Source organism: Pleurodeles waltl, chromosome 1_2, assembly GCF_031143425.1.
Source record: "Pleurodeles waltl isolate 20211129_DDA chromosome 1_2, aPleWal1.hap1.20221129, whole genome shotgun sequence".
NCBI classification, from domain to species: Eukaryota; Metazoa; Chordata; class Amphibia; order Caudata; family Salamandridae; genus Pleurodeles; species Pleurodeles waltl.
In genome coordinates this window covers 930,765,399-930,789,713 of record NC_090437.1, presented here as the reverse complement: position 1 = coordinate 930,789,713, position 24,315 = coordinate 930,765,399, and the positions used below count along the sequence as shown (strand labels likewise).

The 24,315-nt window shown below is 46.3% G+C and overlaps 1 protein-coding gene across 4 annotated transcripts in view; it reads right to left on the bottom strand.

Annotated features, from left to right (window-relative positions):
* Window positions 1-9,506: 9,506 nt before the first annotated feature.
* Window positions 9,507-24,315, bottom strand: part of CNOT7 (CCR4-NOT transcription complex subunit 7) — a 171,704-nt gene continuing 156,895 nt past the window's right edge. For 2 of the 4 annotated variants that reach the window (XM_069200545.1, XM_069200563.1), the window contains one exon: window positions 9,507-11,219. In XM_069200545.1, coding sequence (XP_069056646.1) covers window positions 11,088-11,219 — 132 coding nt within the window. In that variant the 3' untranslated portion in view covers window positions 9,507-11,087. The remainder of the gene's footprint in view (window positions 11,220-24,315) is intronic. The other 2 variants (XM_069200537.1, XM_069200555.1) reach the window with 1 other exon arrangement.

Here is a 24,315-nt window from a genome sequence, read left to right as displayed (position 1 = left end):
TTGGGGGGTAGGTGTGCCCCCCAGAAAGTCCTGGTATGCCAGGCAATGGTTCAACCTCAGGGTGGTGACTCTGGGTTGGATGGCCAGGTTCAGAGGTTAAACTCTGACCTGGTGGGGGGTAGGTGTGCCCCCCAGAAAGCCCTGGGGTGCCAGGCAATTGCCCAACCTCAGGGTGGTGATCCTGGGTTGGAAAACCAGGTTCAGAGGTTAAACTCTGACCCGGTGGGGGGTAGGTGTGCCCCCCAGAAAGTCCTGGTGTACCAGGCAGTTGTCCAACCTCAGGGTGTTGACTCTGGGTTGGATAACCAGGTTCAGAGGTTAAACTCTGACCTGGTGGGGGGTAGGTGTGCCCCCCAGAAAGTCCTGGGGTGCCAGGCAATTGTTCAACCTCAGGGTGGTGACCCTGGGTTGGAGAACCCGGTTCAGAGGTTAAACTCTGACCCGGTGGGGGGTAGGTGTGCCCCCCAGGAAGTCCTGGCGTGCCAGGCAATTGCTCAACCTCAGGGTGGTGACTATGGGTTGAATGGTCAGGTGCAGAGGTTAAACTCTGACCTGGTGGGGGGTAGGTGTGCCTCCCAGGAAGTCCTGCTGTGCCAGGCAATTGTCTAACCTCAGGGTGTTGACACTGGGTTGGATGGCCAGGTTCAGAGGTTAAACTCTGACCTGGTGGGGGGTAGGTGTGCCCCCCAGAAAGCCCTGGGGTGCCAGGCAATTGCCCAACCTCAGGGTGGTGATCCTGGGTTGGAAAACCAGGTTCAGAGGTTAAACTCTGACCCGGTGGGGGGTAGGTGTGCCCCCCAGAAAGTCCTGGTGTACCAGGCAGTTATCCAACCTCAGGGTGTTGACTCTGGGTTGGATAACCAGGTTCAGAGGTTAAACTCTGACCCGGTGGGGGGTAGGTGTGCCCCCCAGAAAGTCCTGGCGTGCCAGGCAATTGTTCAACCTCAGGGTGGTGACCCTGGGTTGGAGAACCCGGTTCAGAGGTTAAACTCTGACCCGGTGGGGGGTAGGTGTGCCCCCCAGGAAGTCCTGGCGTGCCAGGCAATTGCTCAACCTCAGGGTGGTGACTATGGGTTGAATGGTCAGGTGCTGAGGTTAAACTCTGACCTGGTGGGGGGTAGGTGTGCCTCTCAGAAAGTCCTGGTTTGCCAGGCAGTGATCCAGTCCGAGGGTACAGACCCTGGGCTGGAAGACCAGGTTCAGGGTGTCCCCCCGGACCTGGAGGGAGGGGCTACTGATAACAGTGCCCCTACCATGTTGTCTTCTGAGGAGGCCACTCCTAGTTGGAGGGTGCTGGACCCCAGAAGGGAGGGCAGCGGGAGGGAAGCCTCACCCCGGGCCCTAGTCCAACCTGAAGGTACAGACCCCAGGTTGGAGGGCCAGTTGCAGGTTAACAGCCCTGCATTGGTGGAGGAATGGTACAGGGCGACTTCTATAAGCACCCTGACCATGTTGGACTCTGGGGGTACCGCTCCAGGAGGGAGGGTACAGAGCCCCAGAGGGGAGGACCAGGTTCAGGCTGTCATCCCTGACCTGGTGGAAGGGGGAGTGGTTAAAGGGTGCCCAGCACCTGGGGCTACCGCCCCCCACTCTCCACAGCCACAGTGGTGGGAGAGCTTTGAGAGGCCTGGGGCCTGGCTCTCATCCCTGGCAGCTGTCAGTAACCACTGTGGCTTGCTGTCCGGGTGGACAGAGTTATCCCTGGGGAGGGGACAAGTGTCACACCCCGGGGGTAGAGTGGGCAACACCACTATGTTGGTCATGGTGGTACTATCCTGCTCCTGGGATACATCTGTGAGCAAAGTAAGGTTAGGTGCTGCACAGATGGGATCCGCAGGTAAGGAGAAAGGTTCCCCATGGGTTGGCTTAGTGGGCCCTGAGAGTATGGACAGAGGGATCCAATTGGAGTCAGGAAGGCGAAGAACTGGAGCATGCCCCTGCTGTTGTGGGCCTGGGTCCTTGTTCTGTCGCCTCAAACAGGGAAGTACATCAGGATAGTGATTGTTCTCCCCTGGCTTTAGGCTGGTAGGGGGTCATGTTGGACCTGGCTTTTTGACAGGGTCATCCCCAAACTTTTTGCCTCCTTCCTCCTATTTTTTCTGACCTGTTGTTGTTGGCTTTTGACCTCTGGGCACTTTACCACTGCTAACCAGTGCTAAAGTGCATATGCTCTCTGTGTAAATGGTACTATTGATTGGTTTATCCATGATTGGCTATTTAATTTACTTATACGTCCCTAGTAGAGTGCACTATATGTGCCTAGGGCCTGTAGATTAAATGCTGCTAGTGGGCCTGCAGCACTGGTTGTGCCACCCACTTCAGTAGCCCCTTAACCCTGGCTCAGGCCTGCCATTGCAAGGCCTGTGTGTGCAGTTTCACTGCCACTTCGACTTGGCATTTAAAAGTACTTGCCAAGCCTTGAACTCCCCTTTTTCTACATATAAGTCATCCCTAATGTGTGCCCTAGGTAACCCCTAGAGCAGGGTGCTGTGTAGGTAAAAGGAAGGACATGTACCTGTGTAGTTATATGTCCTGGTAGTGCAAAACACCTAAATTCGTTTTTACACTACTGTGAGGCCTGCTCCCTTCATAGGCTAAAATGGGGGCTGCCCTCATACACTGTTGAAATGGCAGCTGCTGATCTGAAAGGAGCAGGAAGGTCATTTTTAGTATGGCCAGAATGGTAATATAAAATCCTGCTGACTGGTGAAGTCGGATTTAATATTACTATTCTAGAAATGCCACTTTTAGAAAGTGAGCATTTCTTTGCACTAAAATCTTGTTGTGCCCTTCAATCCACGTCTGGCTAGGTTTAGTTGACAGCTCCTTGTGAATTCACTCAGACACACCCCAAACACAGGGTACTCAGCCTCACTTGCATACATCTGCATTTTGAATGGGTCTTCCTGGGCTGGGAGGGTGGAGGGCCTGGCCCTCACACAAAGGACTGCCTCACCCCCTACTGGGACTCTGGCAGACAGGATTGAACAGGAAGGGGGCTTGGTGCATTTCTTAGACACTCTTTGAAGTCACCCCCACTTCAAAGGCACAACTTAGTATAAAAGAGGGCCTCTGCCCTACCTCATCAGACACTTGCTGGAGAAGAAACCTGAACCAGAAACTACATCCTGCCAAGAAGAACTGCCTGGCTGCTCAGAGGACTCACATGTCTGCTTTTCTACAAAGGACTGCTGCCTTGCTGTTGGCCTGCTGCCTTGCTGAACTCTTGTCTGGCTGTGAAAGTGCTCTCCAAGGGCTTGGATAGAGAGCTTGCCTCCTGTTCCCTGAAGTGTCAGGACCAAAAACCTTCTCTTTTTCACTTGGACGCTCCGTGCGCCGAAATTTTCGACGCACAGCTTGTTCCGCGGCAAGAAAAACGCCGCCCGACTTCCAAGGAGAAATCGACGCAACGCCTGCCGTGAGATCAAAACTTTGACGCACGGCCTCGCAAGGACAACGCCGCCCGACTTCCAAGGAGAAATCGACGCGACGCCTGCCGTGAGATCGAAACTTTGACGCACGGCCTCGCAAGGACAACGCCGCCCGACTTCCAAGGAGAAATCGACGCAACGCCTGCCGTGAGATCGAAATTTTGACGCACGGCCTCGCAAGGACAACGCCGCCCGACTTCCAAGGAGAAATCGACGCGACGCCGGACGGGAGATCGAAACTTCGACGCGCAGCCCCGCAGAACGACGCGCAGCCGGAAAACAAGCAGGAAAATCCACGCACAGACCCGGGACATCTGGTAATCCCCGCGATCCACAGAAAGAGACTGTCCGTGCGCCAGAAAACGACGCACGACTTCCCAACGTGAAAAATAACGACGCAAGTCAGTGTGTGCTGGGGAGAAATCGACGCACACACCAGTTTTCCACGTATCTCTTCTCCTGTGGCCCTCTGAGGAGATTTTCCACCAGAAACCAGGTACTTTGTGCTTGAAAGAGACTTTGTTTGCTTTTTAAAGACTTAAGACACTTTATATCACTTTTCAGTGATATCTTTACAAATTCATATTGCATCTTTAATCGTTTTGACCTGCAAATACCCAGATAAATATTATATATTTTTCTAAACACTGTGTGGTGTATTTTTTTGGTGTTATATTATGGTATTGTATGATTTATTGCACAAATGCTTTACACATTGCCTTCTAAGTTAAGCCTGACTGCTCGTGCCAAGCTACCAGAGGGTGGGCCCAGGCTGATTTTGGATTGTGTGTGACTTACCCTGACTAGAGTGAGGGTTCTTGCTTGGACAGAGGGCAACCTGACTGCCAACCTAAAACCCCATTTCTAACAAGCCATTTTCCACAACAGAATTTAGTTGAGGGGACAAAAATGGCAATTCAATGGATTGGTTGAGGTGAAATTGAGAAACTACCTTGGGTAGAAATGTATGGTTGGTGCGGAGAACCACCTTTTCTCTGTGTATTTGGGAGAAAGGTTTTTCTAAGGATAAAGCATGGAGCTCACTAACACGCCTAAGTGAAGTGATGGCAATTAAAATTCCACCTTCCAAGAAAATAACTGAAGAGGGCACAAGTGTAGAGGTTCAAATGGCAGACCCATGATTTGAGTCTTGTGAGTACGATATTAAGGCTTCTAAAGGTGCAGGGGGAACCTTTGATGGAATAACTTGTTTGAGTCCTTCCATGAAGGCTCTGATGACTGGAATTTTGAACAGAGAAAGGTACGGTCTATTTTGGAGCTAGGCAGCCATTGCTGTGAGTTGCAACCATATAGAAATGAATGCTAATCTAACCTTTTGTTAGTAAAGTAGAAAGCAGACAATGTCTTGCACTGTGGCTCTGAAAAGGTCAATTTGTTTTGAGCGGCAGTAGAAAACAAAATGTTTTCATTTTGCTGCATAACAGGCTCTAGTGGCGGGTCTACATGCTTTTTAAGCATGTCCATACATTCTGGTGGCAAATTAAGGCAACCTCTATGACCTCAGGAGCCAAATTGCTAGGCTAAGTTTTGGGATCTGGGTACCTGATTTGTCCTTGGTTGTGAGTGGAAAGGTCGGGAGCTTCTCATGTGGAACTACAGAGAGGTCTAGAAGTGTTGTGAAACACGGCTGACAAGTCAAAGTGGGAGCTATTAGGATCATTGTAAGAGAGGTTTGCCTGAGCTGCCGAACCAGAAATGGAAAGAGAGAGTGGCGAAAAAGCATAGGTAAATATCACTGACCAACTTATCTATAGTGCATTGCTCTGGATAGTGGGTGTGGAAAACTAGAGGTGAAGTTTGGGCATTTTGCATTTTCGGCATTGGCGAAAATGTCTTTTTGAGGGAACATCCACTTTTGGAAAAGTAATAGGAGGACTAGTGGGTGGAGTTCCCATTTGTGGACTTGTTGTTTCAAACTGCTGAGCAGGTCTGCAAAGTCGGTGTCTGTTCCCAGAAGGCATTCCGCTAACAGGTGAATGTTGTGATGTAAAGCCCAATTCCATATGGTTTGAGATAGGTGTGACAGTTGTGGAGACTGTGCCCTCCCTTGCTTTTGTAGGTAAAACATGTCTGTCATATTGTCCGTCAGGACTAGGTAAACAGCTTGAGGCTCTAGGTATTTGATGTGGAGAGATTGGTGATTACCATCCCAGAGATTCAGCACTGTGAGGTGTTGTTAGTGAGCACCTCATCAGATCTGCGATTCGCCTTTCTTGAGAATGACGTGGGGATCAGGGTTGAGAAAAGGTCACCTCTTCAACAGGTTGGTGGGGTTCCCCCATTGCAGAGAATGGTGAGTGTGGCGGTCTATCAACATGAGATCCTCCAACTGACCCTGTGACAGACCACTGACAAGCCTGACATTTGTGTGTTGGACATGTGTACTCTTGCGTAGGGAACTACGGCAATGCAGGAAGCCATCATCCCAAGCAGACGCATGACCATCCTCACTGCGAGTATCTGAAACTAGGAAATATTGGCTGAAAGTTTTGAATTCTTGCGGGATTGTGGTAGGCTCATCCAAATAGTGTGTTTAGGACTGCTCCCTAAATATGGTTGCAGGTGAGATTTGGGAATGTTGATAGTAAACCATAAGCCGTGGAGAAGAATTATTGTCATCCAAGTGTGTTGTAGGCACTGATGATGAGTGTTGGCTTTGATAAGCCAATCATCCAGATAAGGGAATACATCGACATTGTTTCTACACAGATGAGCTGCTACCATTACTAGGCATTTGGTGAACACTCAGGGTGCAGTGGATACCTGGAATGGAAGAATCTTGAATTGGTAATGTTTGCCTGCTATGACAAACGTTAAGTTTTTGCTATTAGCTGGGTGTAGTGGTATGGGGAAATAGATGTCTTTCGGTTTAGAATTGCCATAAAGTCACCCTGTTGAAGAAGCCGGATGACATCCTGTAAGATGACCATGTGGAAGGGCTCTGACAGGATGTATTTGTTTAAATGCCTGAGATCCTAGATTTGGTTTAAAGACACATTTTTTCTGGGGATTAGGAAGTACAGCGGGTGTACCCATGAGTCCTAATGTTGAAAATGAATAAGTTCTATAGCTCCTTTGAGGAGAAGAGTTTGTACTTCCTGCTTGAGTAATGTTTTATGTTCTTGCATTAGCCTGTCAGTGCGAGGTGGAATACTGGTCGGTGTAGTAATGAGCTCCAGGTAATAGCCATGATGGATAATTGCTAATAACCACTTGTCTGTGGTGATGGAATGCCAGGTTTTAAGGAAATGCTGCAGTCTGCCTCCAGCAGGTGTTGTATGATCAGGGGGTAGGATAGGGTAGGCACTGCTTGGCGAATGGTGTGGCTTCATGGGGGATACAAATTTACCTCTGCCCTTGGTGCTACTGCCCCTGAAAGGGCCACTGTATTAGCTCTAGGTATAGAGGCCTTGGGAATGTTTTTGCTGCGAGGTGGATACCTCTGAAGAGGTAGATTTATAGGCCCAACAGTAGGCTGGACGACGAAAAGTCCCCCGGGGAGCAGGTGTTTGTAGTGCTCCCATGGCCTTAGCGGTCTCTGTGTCTTTCTTTATCTTTTCCAAGTAGAGTCTACTTGGAGACCGAACAACTGCTCCTTGTCAAAAGGCACAATGAAGACAGCCTGTTGAACTTCGGGTTTAATCTGAGCCAGGCGTAACACCTTAGGAGAATACTAGAGTTTATTCCCCTTGCCGCAGTTTCTGCTACATCTAGCACACATCGTATGGAGGTGATTGAAATGGTTTGTCCCTCCGCTACCAACTGCTGACCACATTTTCTATACTCCTCTGGGAAATACTGAAGTAATTCTTACATCTCCTCCTAGTGAGCATGATAATAGTAGTAGTGCCAAAAGAGCCTGGGAATTGACAATCGCTAGTGGTTAGCAGTCTGTGCTGCAACTCTCTCCCCCACCCAATCTATCCTTTTGCTCTCCTTATTTGGAGGTGATGTGTCTCCAGTAGCTTGGGAGTTGGCTCTTTTGCATGCTGTGGTGGCAACTAGGGAGTCTGGTGGCAGCTGTCCTCTGATGAAGATAGTGTCAGATGGTGCAGGCTTATACTTTTTGTCCACTCTAAGTGTTATGACCCTAGCTCTAAAAGGGTCTTTAATAATATCCTCAGTATGTCGAAGCATACCCTTTAACATGGGCAAATATTGTGTGGCCCTGTGTGTAGTGGACAGCATATCACAAAGGAAGTCATCTTCCAGTGGCTCTCTGTGTAACTCCACATTGTTAAGGCTGCATCCCTAGCTACAACCTGATAAGAGGTCACAGCGGCAAGCGGGGGGAAGGTCAGGATCTTTATCTACATGGGGATCTGTGTCATTCATGTCCCATGGATCCTCTCCTTCTGGCCCCGTACCCATCATTGTCTGAATGTGGTGACCTCTGAGGTGACATGTCTAATGGGTCTACAGGTGGAGATAGTGGTGGAGGAGAATAAGTAATGGTGGAAGTGTGGAGGGACATGGAGGAAAGGCAGGGCTGGTTGCCTTGTCCATAGTTTTCTCCATAGAAGCAAGTGGCTTTTCAATGCTTCCTCAAAAGTGAGCTTCCTTTTGAATGGAGGAGAGGAAGCTTTTGCAAGTCTGCATCCACTTCCGGCTTATATGTGTATTTTCCTCTGCCTAATGTCCAGTTTCTCCTGCATCTGGTAAAGTACAGGCAGAATTAGTCTTTGCAATTATCGGCTCTGAAGATTGCAAGTGAGGCACTGTTGGAGTCGAGGTAGTGGAAGTTGCTGCTGGGCCAGCACCGAAGGTTGAGCCAGTGCCTAATGCTGGTTTCGGTCCGAAGAGGTGGACGCTGAAGGTTTTGGCTTGGCATGTGCTTTCGGCACCAGGCCCAGGGCATCCAAAATAGTTATAAAGTACTAACCATGGCCAGACATCTTTGACGCAGGGTCCAGGACATCCAAATCAGTTTTACGGTACTGACCATGGCCAGACAGATTTAACACTGGACCCAGGGAATCCAAATCGGTTTTACAGTGCCCACCATGGCCAGACAGCGGTGGTGGAATGGGGACCTCAGGTTCTGCAACCATGGAAGCCAAAGGGTTTTTGGTTGGCTTGGTTTGGAGGGCATGGGTTGCAGTCCTCACAGGTTGAGTCGATGGAACTTCTCGCATCACTAGATCAACCTCGAGGTCGGAGCCGCAGCTTTCGTCGATAGAGGAAGCCTCCTCATCTTTGACAGATGGTAGCTCCTGGGTGTGCTCCTCTCCAAAAATTTTGGTAGTGTCACTGGCTCTGTGAGATATCTCGAGGCAAAGAGCTCTGCAGTACCAAAGTGTTTTCTTCGATCTCAAGGACTTGAACATGTCACAGTCCGACTCTTTGTGGTCTGGCGACAGCCACAAGTTCCACACCAAATGTTTGTCAGTGTGCGGGTTCTTCGCATGGCAATGCGGACAAAACTGAAAAGGTGTGCGTTCCATTACCAGTGGAGCATTTTAGAGAAAACTGGTTATGATGTTAAAGTTAGGCTCCAAAGGGTGTTGCCCGAAGGGGGCTTTGGTCGAATGTGGAGAGTTTTCTGATGAAGCACAGATGTAAAAAGACCAAACTGTAAAAATACCGTCAAAGGAGATTGAAAAAAGGGCCGAAGGTTGAACCGAAACAGTGTCGAAATACAGATCGGAGAGGCACATCCGAACAAGACAGCAAAGAGAAAACAATCTAACAATGGAGTAGATGCCCATATGCTTTATCACCAAGAGGAGGAGTTACTTGACCTCGTGACTCGAAAGAATTCTTTAAAGCAAAACAAACTGCAAAACTCCAGACCCAACACTAGATGGCAGGAGTATGCAGAACATGTGTACCTACAGTCCCACATCCCATTGAACATTAATTTATCACAGCTCATACTATGATGAGAGCTACTGCAACACTTAACCTGGTCCATCGCTCCTTGGTGATGAGAGGAAAAGAAAACATCCTAAAAAACACAGTCACCACGTAATAACGAAGATGTTTAAATTAAAGTATAAACTAAATACATTCGCTAAAACAGGCATATTAAAGTAAAATTACTGGACAGTACTGTTATGTAAGAAAACATTTTTAAGCCTTTATTTACAAAAGCTTTAAAAACAAATATCCTCCATTCTGCAAAAGGTTTTCTTTATGTATTTAAAAGGGTCACTTAGTTACAAAGGCAGTAACTTAATGAAACAGAAAAGAAGATAAAGTACTAAGCCATTGATCAGTTTGGTAAACAACCAGGGAGACTTGCCAAAAGAACAGTATGTTAGACCCAGGTGACCAAGACAGCATGCTATACTTGTACTTTCTCAGTGAAGCATTCAACACCCCTAACCAACATGAGAGTTTAGGTGGTACAACGAGACACACAAATGGAGAACCTATAAGGTGGAATCTATCTCTGTAGGCAAGTATTATCTAACTATTCGGGACCAATACCTATTGGTTCAGAATTGCTCTGTGTATACACAGTGCATGATCAAAACAAGTACTTTACCATAGTAACTGGCAATATGCGTGTATCACTCGTGTGTGATTGTACACACACACAAATTTGTGTTATACCCATCTGCCAACAAAGTAGTCCAAAAAACAAAACTGGCATTACAACCCTTGGACATTTTCATTGCTACAAATTGTACTGCAAGTCTTTGTAGCAAAAGTAATTTATCTTCTAAATTTATTCAGTCTACAGTATAAATCATTAATTGGGGCTCTTACCATAACATCATAGACTTGTGAAGTCCCCAAATTAAGCACATAATAAATAGGATGTTTTCAAATAAAACAAATATAATTAGGGTGAGTACTTCTGGAATAAAAGCGAATAACATGAAGAAACCAATGTAGCTGTTTGAGCACCAAAATGAAGTGGTCCTAAGACCTTGAAGCTCATAACAGCATGGTACAACAACAAAATCCTGGTTAAGACAGAATGTGAAATTCTCTCAAGTGCTTCAGTTATAGAGCATCACAGCAGCTGTCCTGCGCTTGCTGAGTGTTTGGAAGACTAGTTGATGGCAGGTGCGTGACTTCAGTTGCACTTTTTATCGTGTAGGAAGTGATTCTCATGAACACAAAATGTTTTCATAAAGGGGTGGATTATGCTCCAAGCGTTCCACAACACAAATGCAAATATAGTCTGACTTTACTGAAGCTGGCAGACATTTTTCCTAGCTAAGAAAACCAAAACTTCAGATAAAACAGAGCAGGATCCGAGTTACTCTCTAAAGTGCAAAAATTGATGGTCCATTATGTTGAATACCTAAAACTCTTGCATATTGAAAGAAATAAAGGAAACGGGAAAGGCAGTTGGATCAAGTTAGCTTTGGATGAGGACTGAGACCTACACGGCACATTTCTCAGAGCACTCAAAATTCAACTCTTGCCTTTCTTCTGCCACACTATTCCCACGGCTGTTACTTTACAGATGGGCCGATCTCAGGCTGCACGTAACGCAGAACGTCTTCTGCCTCCAAGTGGAAATCTGGGTTCGGAATGCTCGTACCACAGAACACAGAAAGGCAGAAAATAAAATGTGCTGAGAAAGCAAAATAAGCATCATTGTTCAAGTGATTCAACCAGAGATAAAACGTATGTACAAGATAGTGTAAGTCAGGAAAATCCCTTCTCCCTTTCATGTCATGACTGCTGCTTGTTGGCTTCTTCTTCGTATGCATTTCCTGTGCCATTTTGTACATATGAAGAACCGGAGCCCAAACCATACAAATGGCCGCAATATTTGGCATCATCAATATGATCTTCAAAAAACATCTACAAAAAAAAAAAGAAAAAGTCACTTTAAATATGTCTGCAATAAAAACACCATTTGTCCAAGTTAAAGCTAAACAAAAGACATTTTGGAAGGTAAGTTTTAATGTGATAATGGGTTTTGGGTTTAGCATAGTAACATTTTGCGTGGGATCTGCAACCTACCCATTCACCCACTTGCTGAACACCAGTGGCTTTACTGAGCCCCTCTGGTCTGCCATGCCTCTACACCTTTTTAGCTGTCTCTCTAGCCATCCAAATTCAAAGTAACTTTGTATCCTTTACACATTGTTGTATCTATTGCTCTTTAATTCAATCTATCTCCTCCTTTCCTCTCAATTTTATCTCACTTCCCTTTTCTCTAGATCTATAATGTGTCACAGTTTCCCTGCCTCTATCTCTCGCCTTTAATTTGACTCTCTCAGTCTTTACCATTGCTTCACCTCCATTACTTCACCTATCCACTGATTCGTCTATATGTCTTTTATAAAGTGGGAGCCCCCCCCAAACAAGTGTTTTGCCACTCAACAAGGGCATTCAAAAAGACAACTTAAAAAAAATAATTGCAAAGCCAAGTGAAATAAAGTACATTAATTTTGGCAACCATATGTCAATTCTGGGGCTCAGTACTCGAAAGTGGACCACCAGTCCACCCAATGAGACAATGCTTGTTAAGTCTCTACCCTGCCACGTGCTCCTTCAAGATGAGGACACCAATGTTGTTGCTTTGCTCTGTGTTAGCTAAGGGCACGATTGCCATTCATTGAGACATGAGGTTGTAAAACGGGCTTGCTTGAATGTGAGATGGCGCACAAAGAGCACCTGAGCACTTCGAGGAGGGTTGATCGTTTGACAGAGAATTGCGCAGAATGGGCCACAATGCTTAATAAATTGATATATCCCCCAAACAATAGGCTACTCTGAACTGGAAAGTGTGCTTTGATGAGTCAATCTCTACATTATGCTGTGTCATAATACACTTAGAGGTAGGAGAATTGTGAGAGGCACAAGACGTGTGACACGGCATGGGTGTCAATAATAAGGCAGGAGATGGGACATGTTCGGCTAAGATGGTAGTACAGACACATGAATCCTGATGTAGATGTGTTTTAACTGTATTTAATTTGTGTTGTTTTTTGAGGCTGCAAAAAAAATGTCAGTCATGTAATCTTGGGATCTATCTGATGCATTTAGTTGACTTGGATATTCGTTCACCAGTTTTAAAGTTCCAAATTATTTTTACTTGGTAACAATATAACCATAAAAGCAGATACAACTCACCATAAAACACTTCATGAATAACCTACGAAGAGGTTAAAATACAAGTGGCTAAAAAATGTAAAAGCCTCAGATAAAATCCTTAAAAAGAAAACTCCTAGATTACAAAAGTTAAGAAAGAGAGAAGCAACAGCAAAATGAATCAAACATGGAATCCTTTACTCTCATGACAGATTTTAGAAAGCAGGACACTTTACAAATAATGTGAACATCAGATAATAACTGAACATCAAGGCAGGTTTGACTTGCCTAAGGTTTAGGGATTTCAGTTAAGGCTTTTTCTTAGGACAAGTGAAGTAACTACAGAATATCATTGTAGGAAACTGGCCCCTTGTTTGCAGTACCCCCAACCCCACTTCTTGCCTGGTATTGATGCTAACTTGACTGAGTGTGTGCTGGGATCCTGCTAACCCGACCCCAGTGCCAGTGTTCGTTCCCAAAAACTGTACCATTGTTTCCACAACTGGAACATCCCTGGCCCACAGCTAAGTCCCTTGAAAAAGGAACCAGTGGTACCAAGGGCTCTGTGACCAGGGAGGGACCCTAAGGGCGCAGCATGTATTGACCCAACCTAATAGACCACACACCAATCACATACAGACTGTGTGTGCTGGTGGGGAGAAAAAGGTAAAGTCAACATGGCATCCCCCTCAGGATGCCATGCCCACAAACCACTGGCTGTGGCATAGGTAAGTGATCGCCATAGCAGGCCTTACAGCCCTAAGGCAAGGTGCACTATACCATTGGTGAGGGCATAGCTTCATGAGCAATATGCCCCTACAGTGTCTAAGGCCATTCTTAGACATTGTAGTTGCAGTGTGGCCATATTAAGTTCATGGGCTGGGAGTTTGTCACTACGAACTCCACAGCTCCATGATGGCTTCACTGAAGGCTGGGAAGTTTGGTATCAAAACCTCTCAGCACAAAACACCCAACACTGATGCCAGTGTTGGATTTATTGCAACATGAATTTTACCCAACCCTTTAGTGCAGGCTGACCAGTCTGTGTCAGCCTGCTACTAAAAGACAAGTTTCTGACCCCATGGGGGGGAGGGTCTTTGTGCTCTCTGGGGTCAGAAACAAAGCTGGCATGGGTGGAGCTGCTTCACACCTTCCCCCAGCAGAAACTGTAACACTTGGCAGGGAGCTTCAAAGGCTCAAGCCTCCTGTTTCAGTACCCCATGGCAATCCAGCTAGTGGCTACTGAACTCTGACCCCCCCCTGTAACCCCCCTAAATGTAGGATTAAAGGGCACCCTTGAACCTAGCTCACCAGATTCCTGGCAACCTCAAGACAAGAAGGACTGCTAAGCTGAACCCCAGGAGTGAAAACTCCAGATGACAAATGACTTGGCCCCAGCCCTACCGGCCTGCCTGCAGCTTCATGGACTCTGCTACCAAAAGGGGACGCATCCAGCAGGACCAGCGACCTCTCCAAACCCCCAGAGGACTGCCTGCCCACCAGAGGACCAAGAACTCCAGAGGACAGCGGCCCTGTCCAGAAGAAACCCTCCAAAAGGACTCCAGACCGAACCCGTATCCGCAAGTCCTGCCCATTTTGCACCAGATGCCCATGGCCCATGGCCCATGTCCAGGTGGCCCACCGGTCCAGTGCAGGTCCCCCAGGCAATTCCGACTTGTGTCCACACTGGGTTGACCCCTCTTGGCCAACACGACGATGCCTGCAGCCTAAATCCAGAGGACTACACCCCCTTCCCCAACTGCAAGAAAACCCAACAAAGATTCCAGATGCCTAAAGGTACCCCTGCACTTGCAGCCCCCTGGCACTGGGGAATCCGACCACCGGTCCAGTAAACGTTCAGCCGGCGGCCCTCCTCCTTGTCCATTCTGTGGTTTCCCGGAACTGATTCCATGGACCCAGCATGCAGCATCTTTGTGATCCCTGGGGCCCCCTATTGAAAAGCATTGGGAGCCCAGGGCTGTGCTTGTACCCTGCACCAGACCGTTCCTGTGCCGCTGAGGGTGTGTGTTTGGTGCTGACCTGTGGCCCCCCTGTTGCTCACCCAAACCCCCCAGGTCAGCCTGTTGCGGGTACTTACCTGCTAGCAGATCTGTTTCCAAGTGCCCCCAGTCTCCATAGGATCCCATTCTAAATTTAACTTCAAATATGACCTCTGCACCCAGCTGGTCCTGTGTTGCTGGTGGTTTAAGTTTGGGGTCATCCTGAACCCCAACCAGTGGACATCCTAACCCCCGGAGACTGGAACTGTAAGTCGAGTACTTACGCAAAACTGCACTAACACTTCTTAAGCCCCCCACCCCTGACTGTTCTGAAAATTGCACGGACAACTGAAAAGTATTAGTTGCCTGTAAACTGTTTCTTTGCCAAATCAGAAGTGCTATTGATACATATGCTCAATACTTACTTGCAAATATTCTTACCTGCAACAAGATCCTTTTGATTCTTGAAATAAAGTATCAAAATATATTTTTCCAAGATAAGTACATTGGCCTGGAGTTAGTCATTAAGTGTGTGCCTCATTTATTGACTGTGTGTGTGTACAACACATGCTTTGCACTACCCTCTGATAAGCCTAAATGCTTAACCCACACTACCACAAAAGACAGCATTAGTATTATCTACTTTAGCCTCTGGGTAACCCCTGAACTGTGGGCACCCTATACCTCATTTTGATATAGTATATACAGAGCCAGCTTCCTACAGTCATAAAATGGTGTTGATTGTCGCAACCCCAGGGACCCAAAAAAAACAAGTGGACTCCAGCTCCACGGGGAGGCCAGAAGATGACGCAACACATTAAATCTAATTCTGGTCAATAAAAATATGTCCCTATCAATCTTCACAATAAATAAAGCTCCTTAGTCCAAACTGATTTTAGCAGCATGTACCCCGGTACCACAGGTTTTAACAGTTCTGCCTGTTTTCTATGTAGTGCCTTGCTTTCCAAAAATGTGGCTCTTATCCAATTAACTCAGATGTACCCAAGGACTGGGTGCTACAGAATAGGTCCTCCCTACCCAGGCTACTCAAAAAACCCTTAATATACGCAATCCATGGGATTTTAGTAGCAATGAGGATGTTCAGAGGAGATTCTTCTCTCCTCCACACCTTAATCTAACACAGAAGTGGCATAAGAGCAATCATATCACCTATGAACTGAACTCTTAATTCATCATGCACGGATAGTGCTGGTGTGCTTTGGGAAACCTGCAACACCCGCCTTAGAAACATATTTTCTGCAGACTAGATGCTGTCAACATTCGTATACCTCCACACCTCACTGCCATATACGACCTTGGTGGCGCACTTGGCCTGAACTTGGTAAGAGTTCTAGGTGGGTGGGACCCCAATCTCTAGGCAAAGCTAAAGACAGCGTCATTTGCCTTGACAAGCTCCCTTTTTCTTGTTTTCAACCAATGGCTTCCGACTGACTTGGCCATGTTGTGCGAGCCCACTACAAATGTTTAAGATTTAATGCTTCCCGGGTCAAAGACCATTACATAAGACTTGGTGAAGTTGACTGCAAGGTCCAAGCTAACCATAAAATCCACAACCTTGTACAGTAACAGCTGTAAGCCCACAGCCGCCCTTGCCAAGAGGACCGCATCATCGGCTCACAGTATAACGAGAATCAATATCGACCTGGCCTTTGGGCAGTCAGCCCCTACAGAGAGGAGGGCTTGCATTAACCCGTTAACAAATGGCGTAAACAGAAAGGAGGAAACAATTCACCCCGGCGCAACTCTCTGCTAGTGCTAAAGGGCTGAGTGCAAGCCGCACCCTGGGAATATCAAACTGATGCTGTTGTGTGGGCATGTAAACCACTTCATAAATACACAATATTAGATTCCACCCCAACAGCAAGAAGCAAACATCACAACTTCTCGCAGTTGACCCCGTCAAACGTGGATGTTAACACCATGAAGGCAAAGTGGACTGATACAGACCTAGCAACAGTATATTTGTTGATTACCTGATATAGGTTCAGGCATTGGCCCGTTTTTGATCTACCCTGCCTGAAGCCATACTGAACATAGATTATATTATGCTCCTCAGCCTATCAAGGTTATGAGACTCCCATGCTCATAACCTTCACCACTGCTTCGATCAGGGCTATAGGCTGACAACATTGAGGGTTATCTTTTTTCCCTGTACTGAAAATGAGGAATATTATAGCATCAGACCACGTGGGCCGGGGACCCACCTTCAAAACAGCATTTAAAACCATTGTCAATGCAGGATCCCAATCAGTACTTGCAAAGCACAGCTTACAACCCGTGGGGTCTCAAGGCGCTGTGCCAGGCATGCTGATCATTCGAAGAGCCAGGTCTTGAGATCCTTAGGAATTGCTTAAGTGATTTAGACTGTCTTAGGTTGAGAGGGAGTGCATTCCATGTTCGGGCAGCTAGGCAGGAGAAGGATCCTCCAGCTGTTCTTTTCTTGATTTTGGGGATGTCGGCGAGGGCGAGATGGGAGGATCAGAGTTTCCTGGCAGGGAAGTAGAAGGTCAGGTGGTGGTTGAGGTATCTGGTCTGATGTTGTGAAGTGTCTTATAGGTGTGAGTCAATAGCTTGAAGGTGATGTGTTTGTTGACTGGGAACCAGTGGAGGTCTTTGAGGTGGGCGGAGATGTGGCTGTGGCGGATGGCCAGGATGAGTCTGGCTGCTGTGTTCTGGATTCTCTGTAGTCTTACATGTAGCTTATTTGTGATGCCAGTGTATAGTGCATTTCCGTAGTACAATTTGCTGCTGACCAGGGCATGGGTGACTTTCCTTCTAGTCTCAGTGGGGAATCCACTTGAAGTTTTTTGAAGGAACTGCAAGGTGTGGAAGCAGACAGAAGAGATGGTGTTGACTTGACGGGTCCTAGAGAGCGTGGAGCCCAGGATAATGCCCAGCTTGCATGTGGGCTTGGTGGGGCGATTCCTAGGGCGGCTGGCCATCAGGAGTCATCCCAGGCAAAGGGTGTGGAGCCAAGGACGAGGACCTTTGTCTTGTCCGAGTTGAGCCTGAGGCAATTGGCTTCCATTCAGGCAGCAACTGCTCTCATACCGTTGTGGAAACTTCTCTTGGCTGTTGATGGGTCGTCTGTCGGTCACTGAGAGGATCATCTGGGTGTCGTCGGCATAGGAGACTGTATTTAGTTTGTGCTGTCTGACTATCTTAGCGAGTGGGGCCATATAGATGTTGAAGAGGGTCAGGCTTAGTGAGGATCCCAGGGGTACTCCGCAGCATGTTTCTTTGGGCGCCAAAGTGTACGGTGGGAGTTTGAAACCCTGGGTTTTTCCAGTCAGGAAGGGTTGACTCCATTCTAGTGCTTTGCCGCAGATGCGGGTGTCGTGTAGTCTGGTGCAGAGGGTGGAGTAGGAGACTGTCTTACGTGGCGGCGAGGTAGAGAAGAATAAGTACGGCTGTGTCTCTGTGGTCCAGTATGGTGTGGATGTCGTCTGTGGCTGCGTGGAGGGCTGTCTCGGTGCTGTGGTTGCTCCTGATTCCGGATTGTGAGGAGTCCAGAATGTGGTCTGATTCAACAAACTAGATCAGTTGCATGTTGATGGCCTTTTCTGTTACCTTGGCTGAGAAGGGGAGCAATGAGACGGGTCTGTAGTTTTTCATCTCCCTTAGGTCGGTGGAGAGTTTCTTCAGGAGCAGGTTGATTTCTGAGTGTTTCCAGTCGGATGGGAAGGTGGCGGTTTCAATGGAGTGGTTGATAGTCCGGCAAAGTTTTCCTGCAATGGTGGTGCCGGCCAGGTTGAAGATGTCATGTGGGCACAGGTCCGAGGATGCCCCTGAATGGATGGAGTTCATGAGTTCCCAGGATGTCTTCTGTGGAGATAGGGGTCCAGAGGTTTAGGGTCTGCGGCATGAGGTCTTTGGTTATGCTGGTGGGCAGTGTGGGCAGGTTTCGGTTCTTGAATCATTTGTGTATGTCCTGGATTTTCCATTGAAAAAGGCGGCTTGGTTGTTGCAAAGGTCTTGGGTGTGGGGGGTGGGGGGGGGGCATGGATTAGGGGATGTCTGAGGTGTCTTGACTATATTAAACAGCTCCTTGTTGTTGTGTGCGTTGATGCGGATACATTCTGGAATGGCATCTTTCTTGGCTGTTCTGATGCGCTGGTGGTGCCCTGGGCTCTTGTTAAGCATTAGGGCTCAAATACCCTTGCTCACTTCCTCTGATGTAGAAGGAAAATTCTACTTACCCAGTAAGCAGCTGTTTGTGGCATGTAATGCCATTTTTTCAGATAGATAAAGATAAGGTGGTTCTTTGTACTAACCCAACTTTTTACCTAAGGTTGTGTCTCAATTTCATCTCAAACTATTGAATTGCCCGTTTTTTTCAGTTGCTGAGAGAGCCCTCCACATGTAAGACGTGAAAAAAACACCTATGTTCTATAATGATAGAACTAAAACTTTTAGAAAGACAAAACAACTTTTCACTGCCTTTTCTCCACCACATAAAGATAACCCTATTACTAAATCTACTATAGCAAGATGGATTGTTAAATGCATTCAAACCTGCTATGCAAAAGCCAAAATGCCACTACCTCTTACCCCTTGAGCACATCCAACACATAGGAAGGGTGCCTCTATAGCATTTTTAGTTAAAATACCTATAGTTGACATTTGTAAGGCAGCTACATGGTTAACACCACACACTTTCACTAAACATTATTATGTGGATGTTTTAGCTGCCAACAAGCCAATGTATGACAGGCAGTGCTGCACACTCTATTTCAGAATACTGTAACACCCACAGGTTAGCCACCGATATATGAAGGCACTGCTTTACAGTCCATGCAGAGCATGTGTGTCTACAGCCACGCATGCATCAAACGGAAAATGTTAATTACCCAGTAAGCATCTGTTTGTGACATGTAGTGCTGTAGATTTACATGTGCCCACCAGCCTCTACGGTCTCCTGTAAGCGTTCCAGTATATAAATACACATTATCTTGCATGAACATTTAGTTTATCGACCTTTGTATTACAATCCATTTATCACCGCCTGCGAGAAAACAATCTAAACAGAGTCGAGGATCATGCGCATTGCAAGCAAGAGTAGGAGTCACTATGACGTTTCGAACAAAAACAACTTGCAACCTTTCAGACCCAACACTAGATGGCAAACATATGCAGAGCATGTGAACCTACAGTCACACATGCCATCAAACATATGGTTTGGTCTTCCCCCGAAGGACACACCCAAAGCGGCATTATCTCCCACAGGCCGGCCATTAGATACTCTTCAAAATGCCCCACCCACTAGCACTCATAAGGCGTGCCAGTAAAGTGGGACCATTGTCACAGACAGGACCAGGACGATGTATTACATACCAAAACAAAGCTTGGGCTAAGTCATCCCATGCGCTCTCTCTTAGCTTGGCCTTACAATTTGCAAGTTCCATTTTATAATCCCTATCTGCAGATAGCAAGAGAGTCCTTATCTCGGGGTACATTCTTTAGTACTTCCTTCAACTTACAAAGGGCCTTGGAGCATTTTACTATCGAACCATTCAGGTTCACAGGGTCTATCCTTCATCAGGGGGACCTCAAGTAATGCTAACACCTTCTGTGATATACCCTCAAAGGCAGATAGAACTGACCCACTCAAAGCACTGGACACCAAACACATAAGGATCTTTTGTATTCTGATTTTATAGAGTGCATAGCTACCCAAAGGCATCCCAGCGCTCAGCGAGGCTTCGTCTGCATTGTGAGTAGTGCTGCGCTGAAAGTTAGTGGAGGTCTTGAGCATTTCTCCCGTTGGCCGGCATGGAGTTTAGAAGTCAGATATGAAAAAGATCTGCCTCCCTATCTGCTCCTATAGATTTGGGGCACCTTTAGAAGTTGCACCTTCAAAGATCTTCAGGTCCTTGGAGGGGTATAAGGTACCATAAGGTTCATGATCGAGGGGGAGGGGGCCCTTCTGATTTATTCCTCTATGAGCAAGGCAGAGTGACAAAGTTGATTCTCTCTTTTAATGGGACCCAGTGCAGTGTGGCTAATGCACTTTTTTGGTGATGCAGGTTTAGGAAACTTAATAATTAGCTTAGCAGCCGCATTCTGGATCAATTGCAATCTCTTGATAATGTAGTGAAGGGAGCCTAGATACAGGGAGTTCCTGTAGTCTAAGCGAGACAGAATCAGTGATTGCACTATTATTCACCTAGAAGTAGTGGGTAGGTCAAGAATTTTTCGTAGGGTTTGAATTATACCGAAGCAGAAGGCTGTGAGTTTTTTTAGCCTGAGCTTCCACAGTTAAGGCACTGTCATGCCACACTCCAAAACTCTTTATGGGGGGAAAGAGGGGGAGGGTCCAAAACACACTGGCCATGCTATATCCACTGGGGGATTGGGTTTGTTGCCTAGGACCATCACTCCGTTTTATCTCCATTTAGTTTGAGCAAATGATTTGCCATCCACCAGGTGACTTTCTTTAGGCATGAGACTAGGTGCTGTTTGTCAACTCCTGCCTCTAAGGAAAGACACAGAAGTTGAGTATTGTCTGCTAAAGATACTATCAACACTCCAAATTCCTTTATCAGGTCTATTAGTGGGCTTAGCTACATATTGGACAGTGTTGGGCTTAATGAGGGGCCATGTGGAATAGCACACTTTAATGCAAATATATCTGAGTAGCAAGGGGGCTCCCATATTTGTACCCGGACATGATGGGTCCAAATTGAACTGATGTCTACAATCAGAAAAAAGAGAATTTTCAAACCAACTGGGCTCCACTGGAGACTATCTTACGCGCCTACCCTTATCTGTGTGGGAAAACACCCCCGAATCATGAATAGGTTCCTAGACAACCACATATCCTGTCAAGCGCTAAAGAGAGAGGATTGTGGTCACAGAAAGGGCTATAGAAGACCAGAATATAATTGTTTAGAATGGTGTTTAGATCAGAGCCTTCCTTGTGTGCACCATGTGTAGCCCCTCTGCACACAAAGATGTGGGTCTGCTGTTAACAGGATCCAGAGGGCTCTCACAAAGATGGCAACTGAAATCACCCACTAGGATTGCCATACTTACCCCTCCTCAAATTGGATGGCTCCTCCACCCAGGCTTTGGCATTATAAAATTTGATTAGTGCAAAAAAAATATAGAGCCCTGGACAGATAATTTCAGTACCTGCAACAGAGGTGAATCACTTCCAAAATCCTACATTCTCATGCACAAATACAGGGAAACGAAAGAAATCAACCACCTTTAACACGCCCCACCTCTGTGGCCACTGCTGCAGTAAAAAAGGTTTTTATCCTTCCAGAAAAAAGTGGTTTGTCTCTTCCCACGTATCCTGGCGGCAGATCACTTGATATTGCCTAACAAAATAAACCCAGTTGCATTAATTAAATATGGATGACAAACCTGCAATATTTCAAGATAACAAAAGGAGCTAATGTGGTTTGTTAGACGAGATGACGGTAGGGGCAGTTATGAGCCAGGGAGCACAGCAGGCAGGGTAGAAGCAAGCTGGACTAGTCAGTCACAAGAGTCCAGGTTGCTCAGGAGGACAAATCTATTTGTGGTCCTCAATGCTGGATGAAATGGGGACAGAGATAAGAGTCTACCCTCATGGACCTGCCCCAGGGGGCGTTGTTTTCATTTGTTCATAAGAACCATTTCATGTTGGTTAAAAACAAAAAAAAAAAGGAAAAAAAGCAGAGGGGGAGGGCCTAAATATTAGTTGGTTTGGTAGATCTGAGGGAGCCTTTGGTTGTCAGGACACAGGCTGCAATAGGGGGTCTGTTAAAATTAGCACACAGTCCCCGTCCCACCTCTTCACATCCTGCCCCACCCAACTCACCCATCTAACCATGTTAATACTCATATCGGCTTCCCAAATCAGAGAGACCATTAAGTCAGTGCACCACCTAATTTGCGAGCTCATCGTAGGATTCCGAGAAAGGTCTAATCCTAGGTGGCACATTCCCCAGAGCCACTATATACGGGGTGGCTTCAGGGTGCCGATTTATTGCAGTCCTTGCTGTAGGATGTGAGGGAAGGGAAACACTGGGGGGGACAAGGACCTGGGAGGGGGACTAAAGGGGCTGCAGAGACACAAGAATCAGAGTTTGTTGCACTGGTAAACTGATGTATATCGGTGAATAGCCCACCCTAGCACTACTGTCATGCAAAGGCCGTCGGTATGCAAGAATGAGCTTGAGAGATGAGACAGCCACAAACAGCAGCTGTGCCACTGTGCCTTTTTTTTATTTTGGCCAATAGTGCAGCGTCATCAAAAAATGTTTGTCAGAACTGTACTGTACAGCATTGCCAAAAAGCACCAAAGGCTATTGGCACTGCCAACGCTTGGTCTAGACTGTTGTGTATAATAAATGTGAAACTATAAAATCATATCACGGCAATCAATGGGCAACTCCACACATTATAAAGAGTGAAGCTGATCACAACAAACGAAGCGAGGCACTGAACCTCAGGTTGGAGAATGCGGACTGAAAAGAAAGAGAGACAGGGTGGATCCTAACTGAAAGAAAAGACTGGAAAGAGTTCAAAACAGAGGATCTAATTAGAGTTTCATGAAGTTTGGTGTGATAACTCTGGAATGATAATTGCCAAATACTGCATAAGAATAAAAAAAAAAGACAAAAGCTATGACATGCGAAACATTTACCATGTGGGCAACGTCTGTCACCAGGACAGTATAAGTACCATGGATGGGCTAAAAATCCAATATTGGACTGAAGGTGGTTGGGGGGGTTGTGTTGGGGAAACCAGAGGATTGAGTGACCATATGTTAATTTTCTTGGATAGCAATGAAATAATCCTACAGTTGGAGACTCGCAGGGCCTGCATGTTTTTTTTCCCAACAAGGAAGCAATAATATACTTCCATTTCCATTTATTTAATTGTTGTTAGCCTATCCGGCCATAACAATAATCACACAATAAATATCAGTCCATCACACTCGCTAAAAATCACATTGAATAAAACGTCTCAATAGAAAGGGAAAACTGTGCTTGAATTTTTTATTTAACGTGCCGAAATGTATCCGATTTGCCCTGCATTATCATAAAACTTAATGTATAGCCATAATTTGCATAAAACGTAACTTATTCTAGAAAAACATTATAAATCTAATATTTAAATATCTTGTTCTGGCACAAATCATTTGGGACCTTACAGTGCCTGCCAACCGTTTAATAAAAGCCTGATGCCTAACCCAGTTTTACAACACCCTGCACCGATTTCCCAGGCTAGATAGCTATGGGATAACACAAGTAGTTATGCTTGTGCCAACTGTGGGTGCATTGTTGAGCGTAACTTCCATGCTTCCAATATAGAAGTTGAAACTTTTGTCACAATGTGTTTCTCGTCTGATCGCATACATAACACTTCCGCCTCATTGCACTTCCTAACTCCGTAGGATCTAAAAAGTGGAAGTAAATACAATTTGCGGAGTTTAAGCATGAAGTGACATAATAAAAGGAAGTGGGAAAGTGTTTCTGGGCCACCATGAAGACATGGACAACATTCTAATCTACCCGGAGGAACGGGTTGCCATCTGTTGGTCACCGCCATCACAGGTAGCGTGCCCATGCGGAATTTAAAACAGAGAACCCTGTTTTTCCTCCGGATAAATACGGTCTATGAATATTGCTGGTTTAAGCTCTTGGTTAAACAAAATATAGCGCTTAAATAAAGGGCTAAGTGTCTCACACATACTCTCAGTCTTTTGCTCCCAATATGCCTTTTTATGACAGCTAAACTAGGCCTTCTGATTTTTTCTGGATGGAGCCAGAGGTCTTCCTGGCCGATAGCAGCCAGGGTAGTTGAGATGTGTTTGAACCAGGGCAATTTCCGATGGCTTTGTA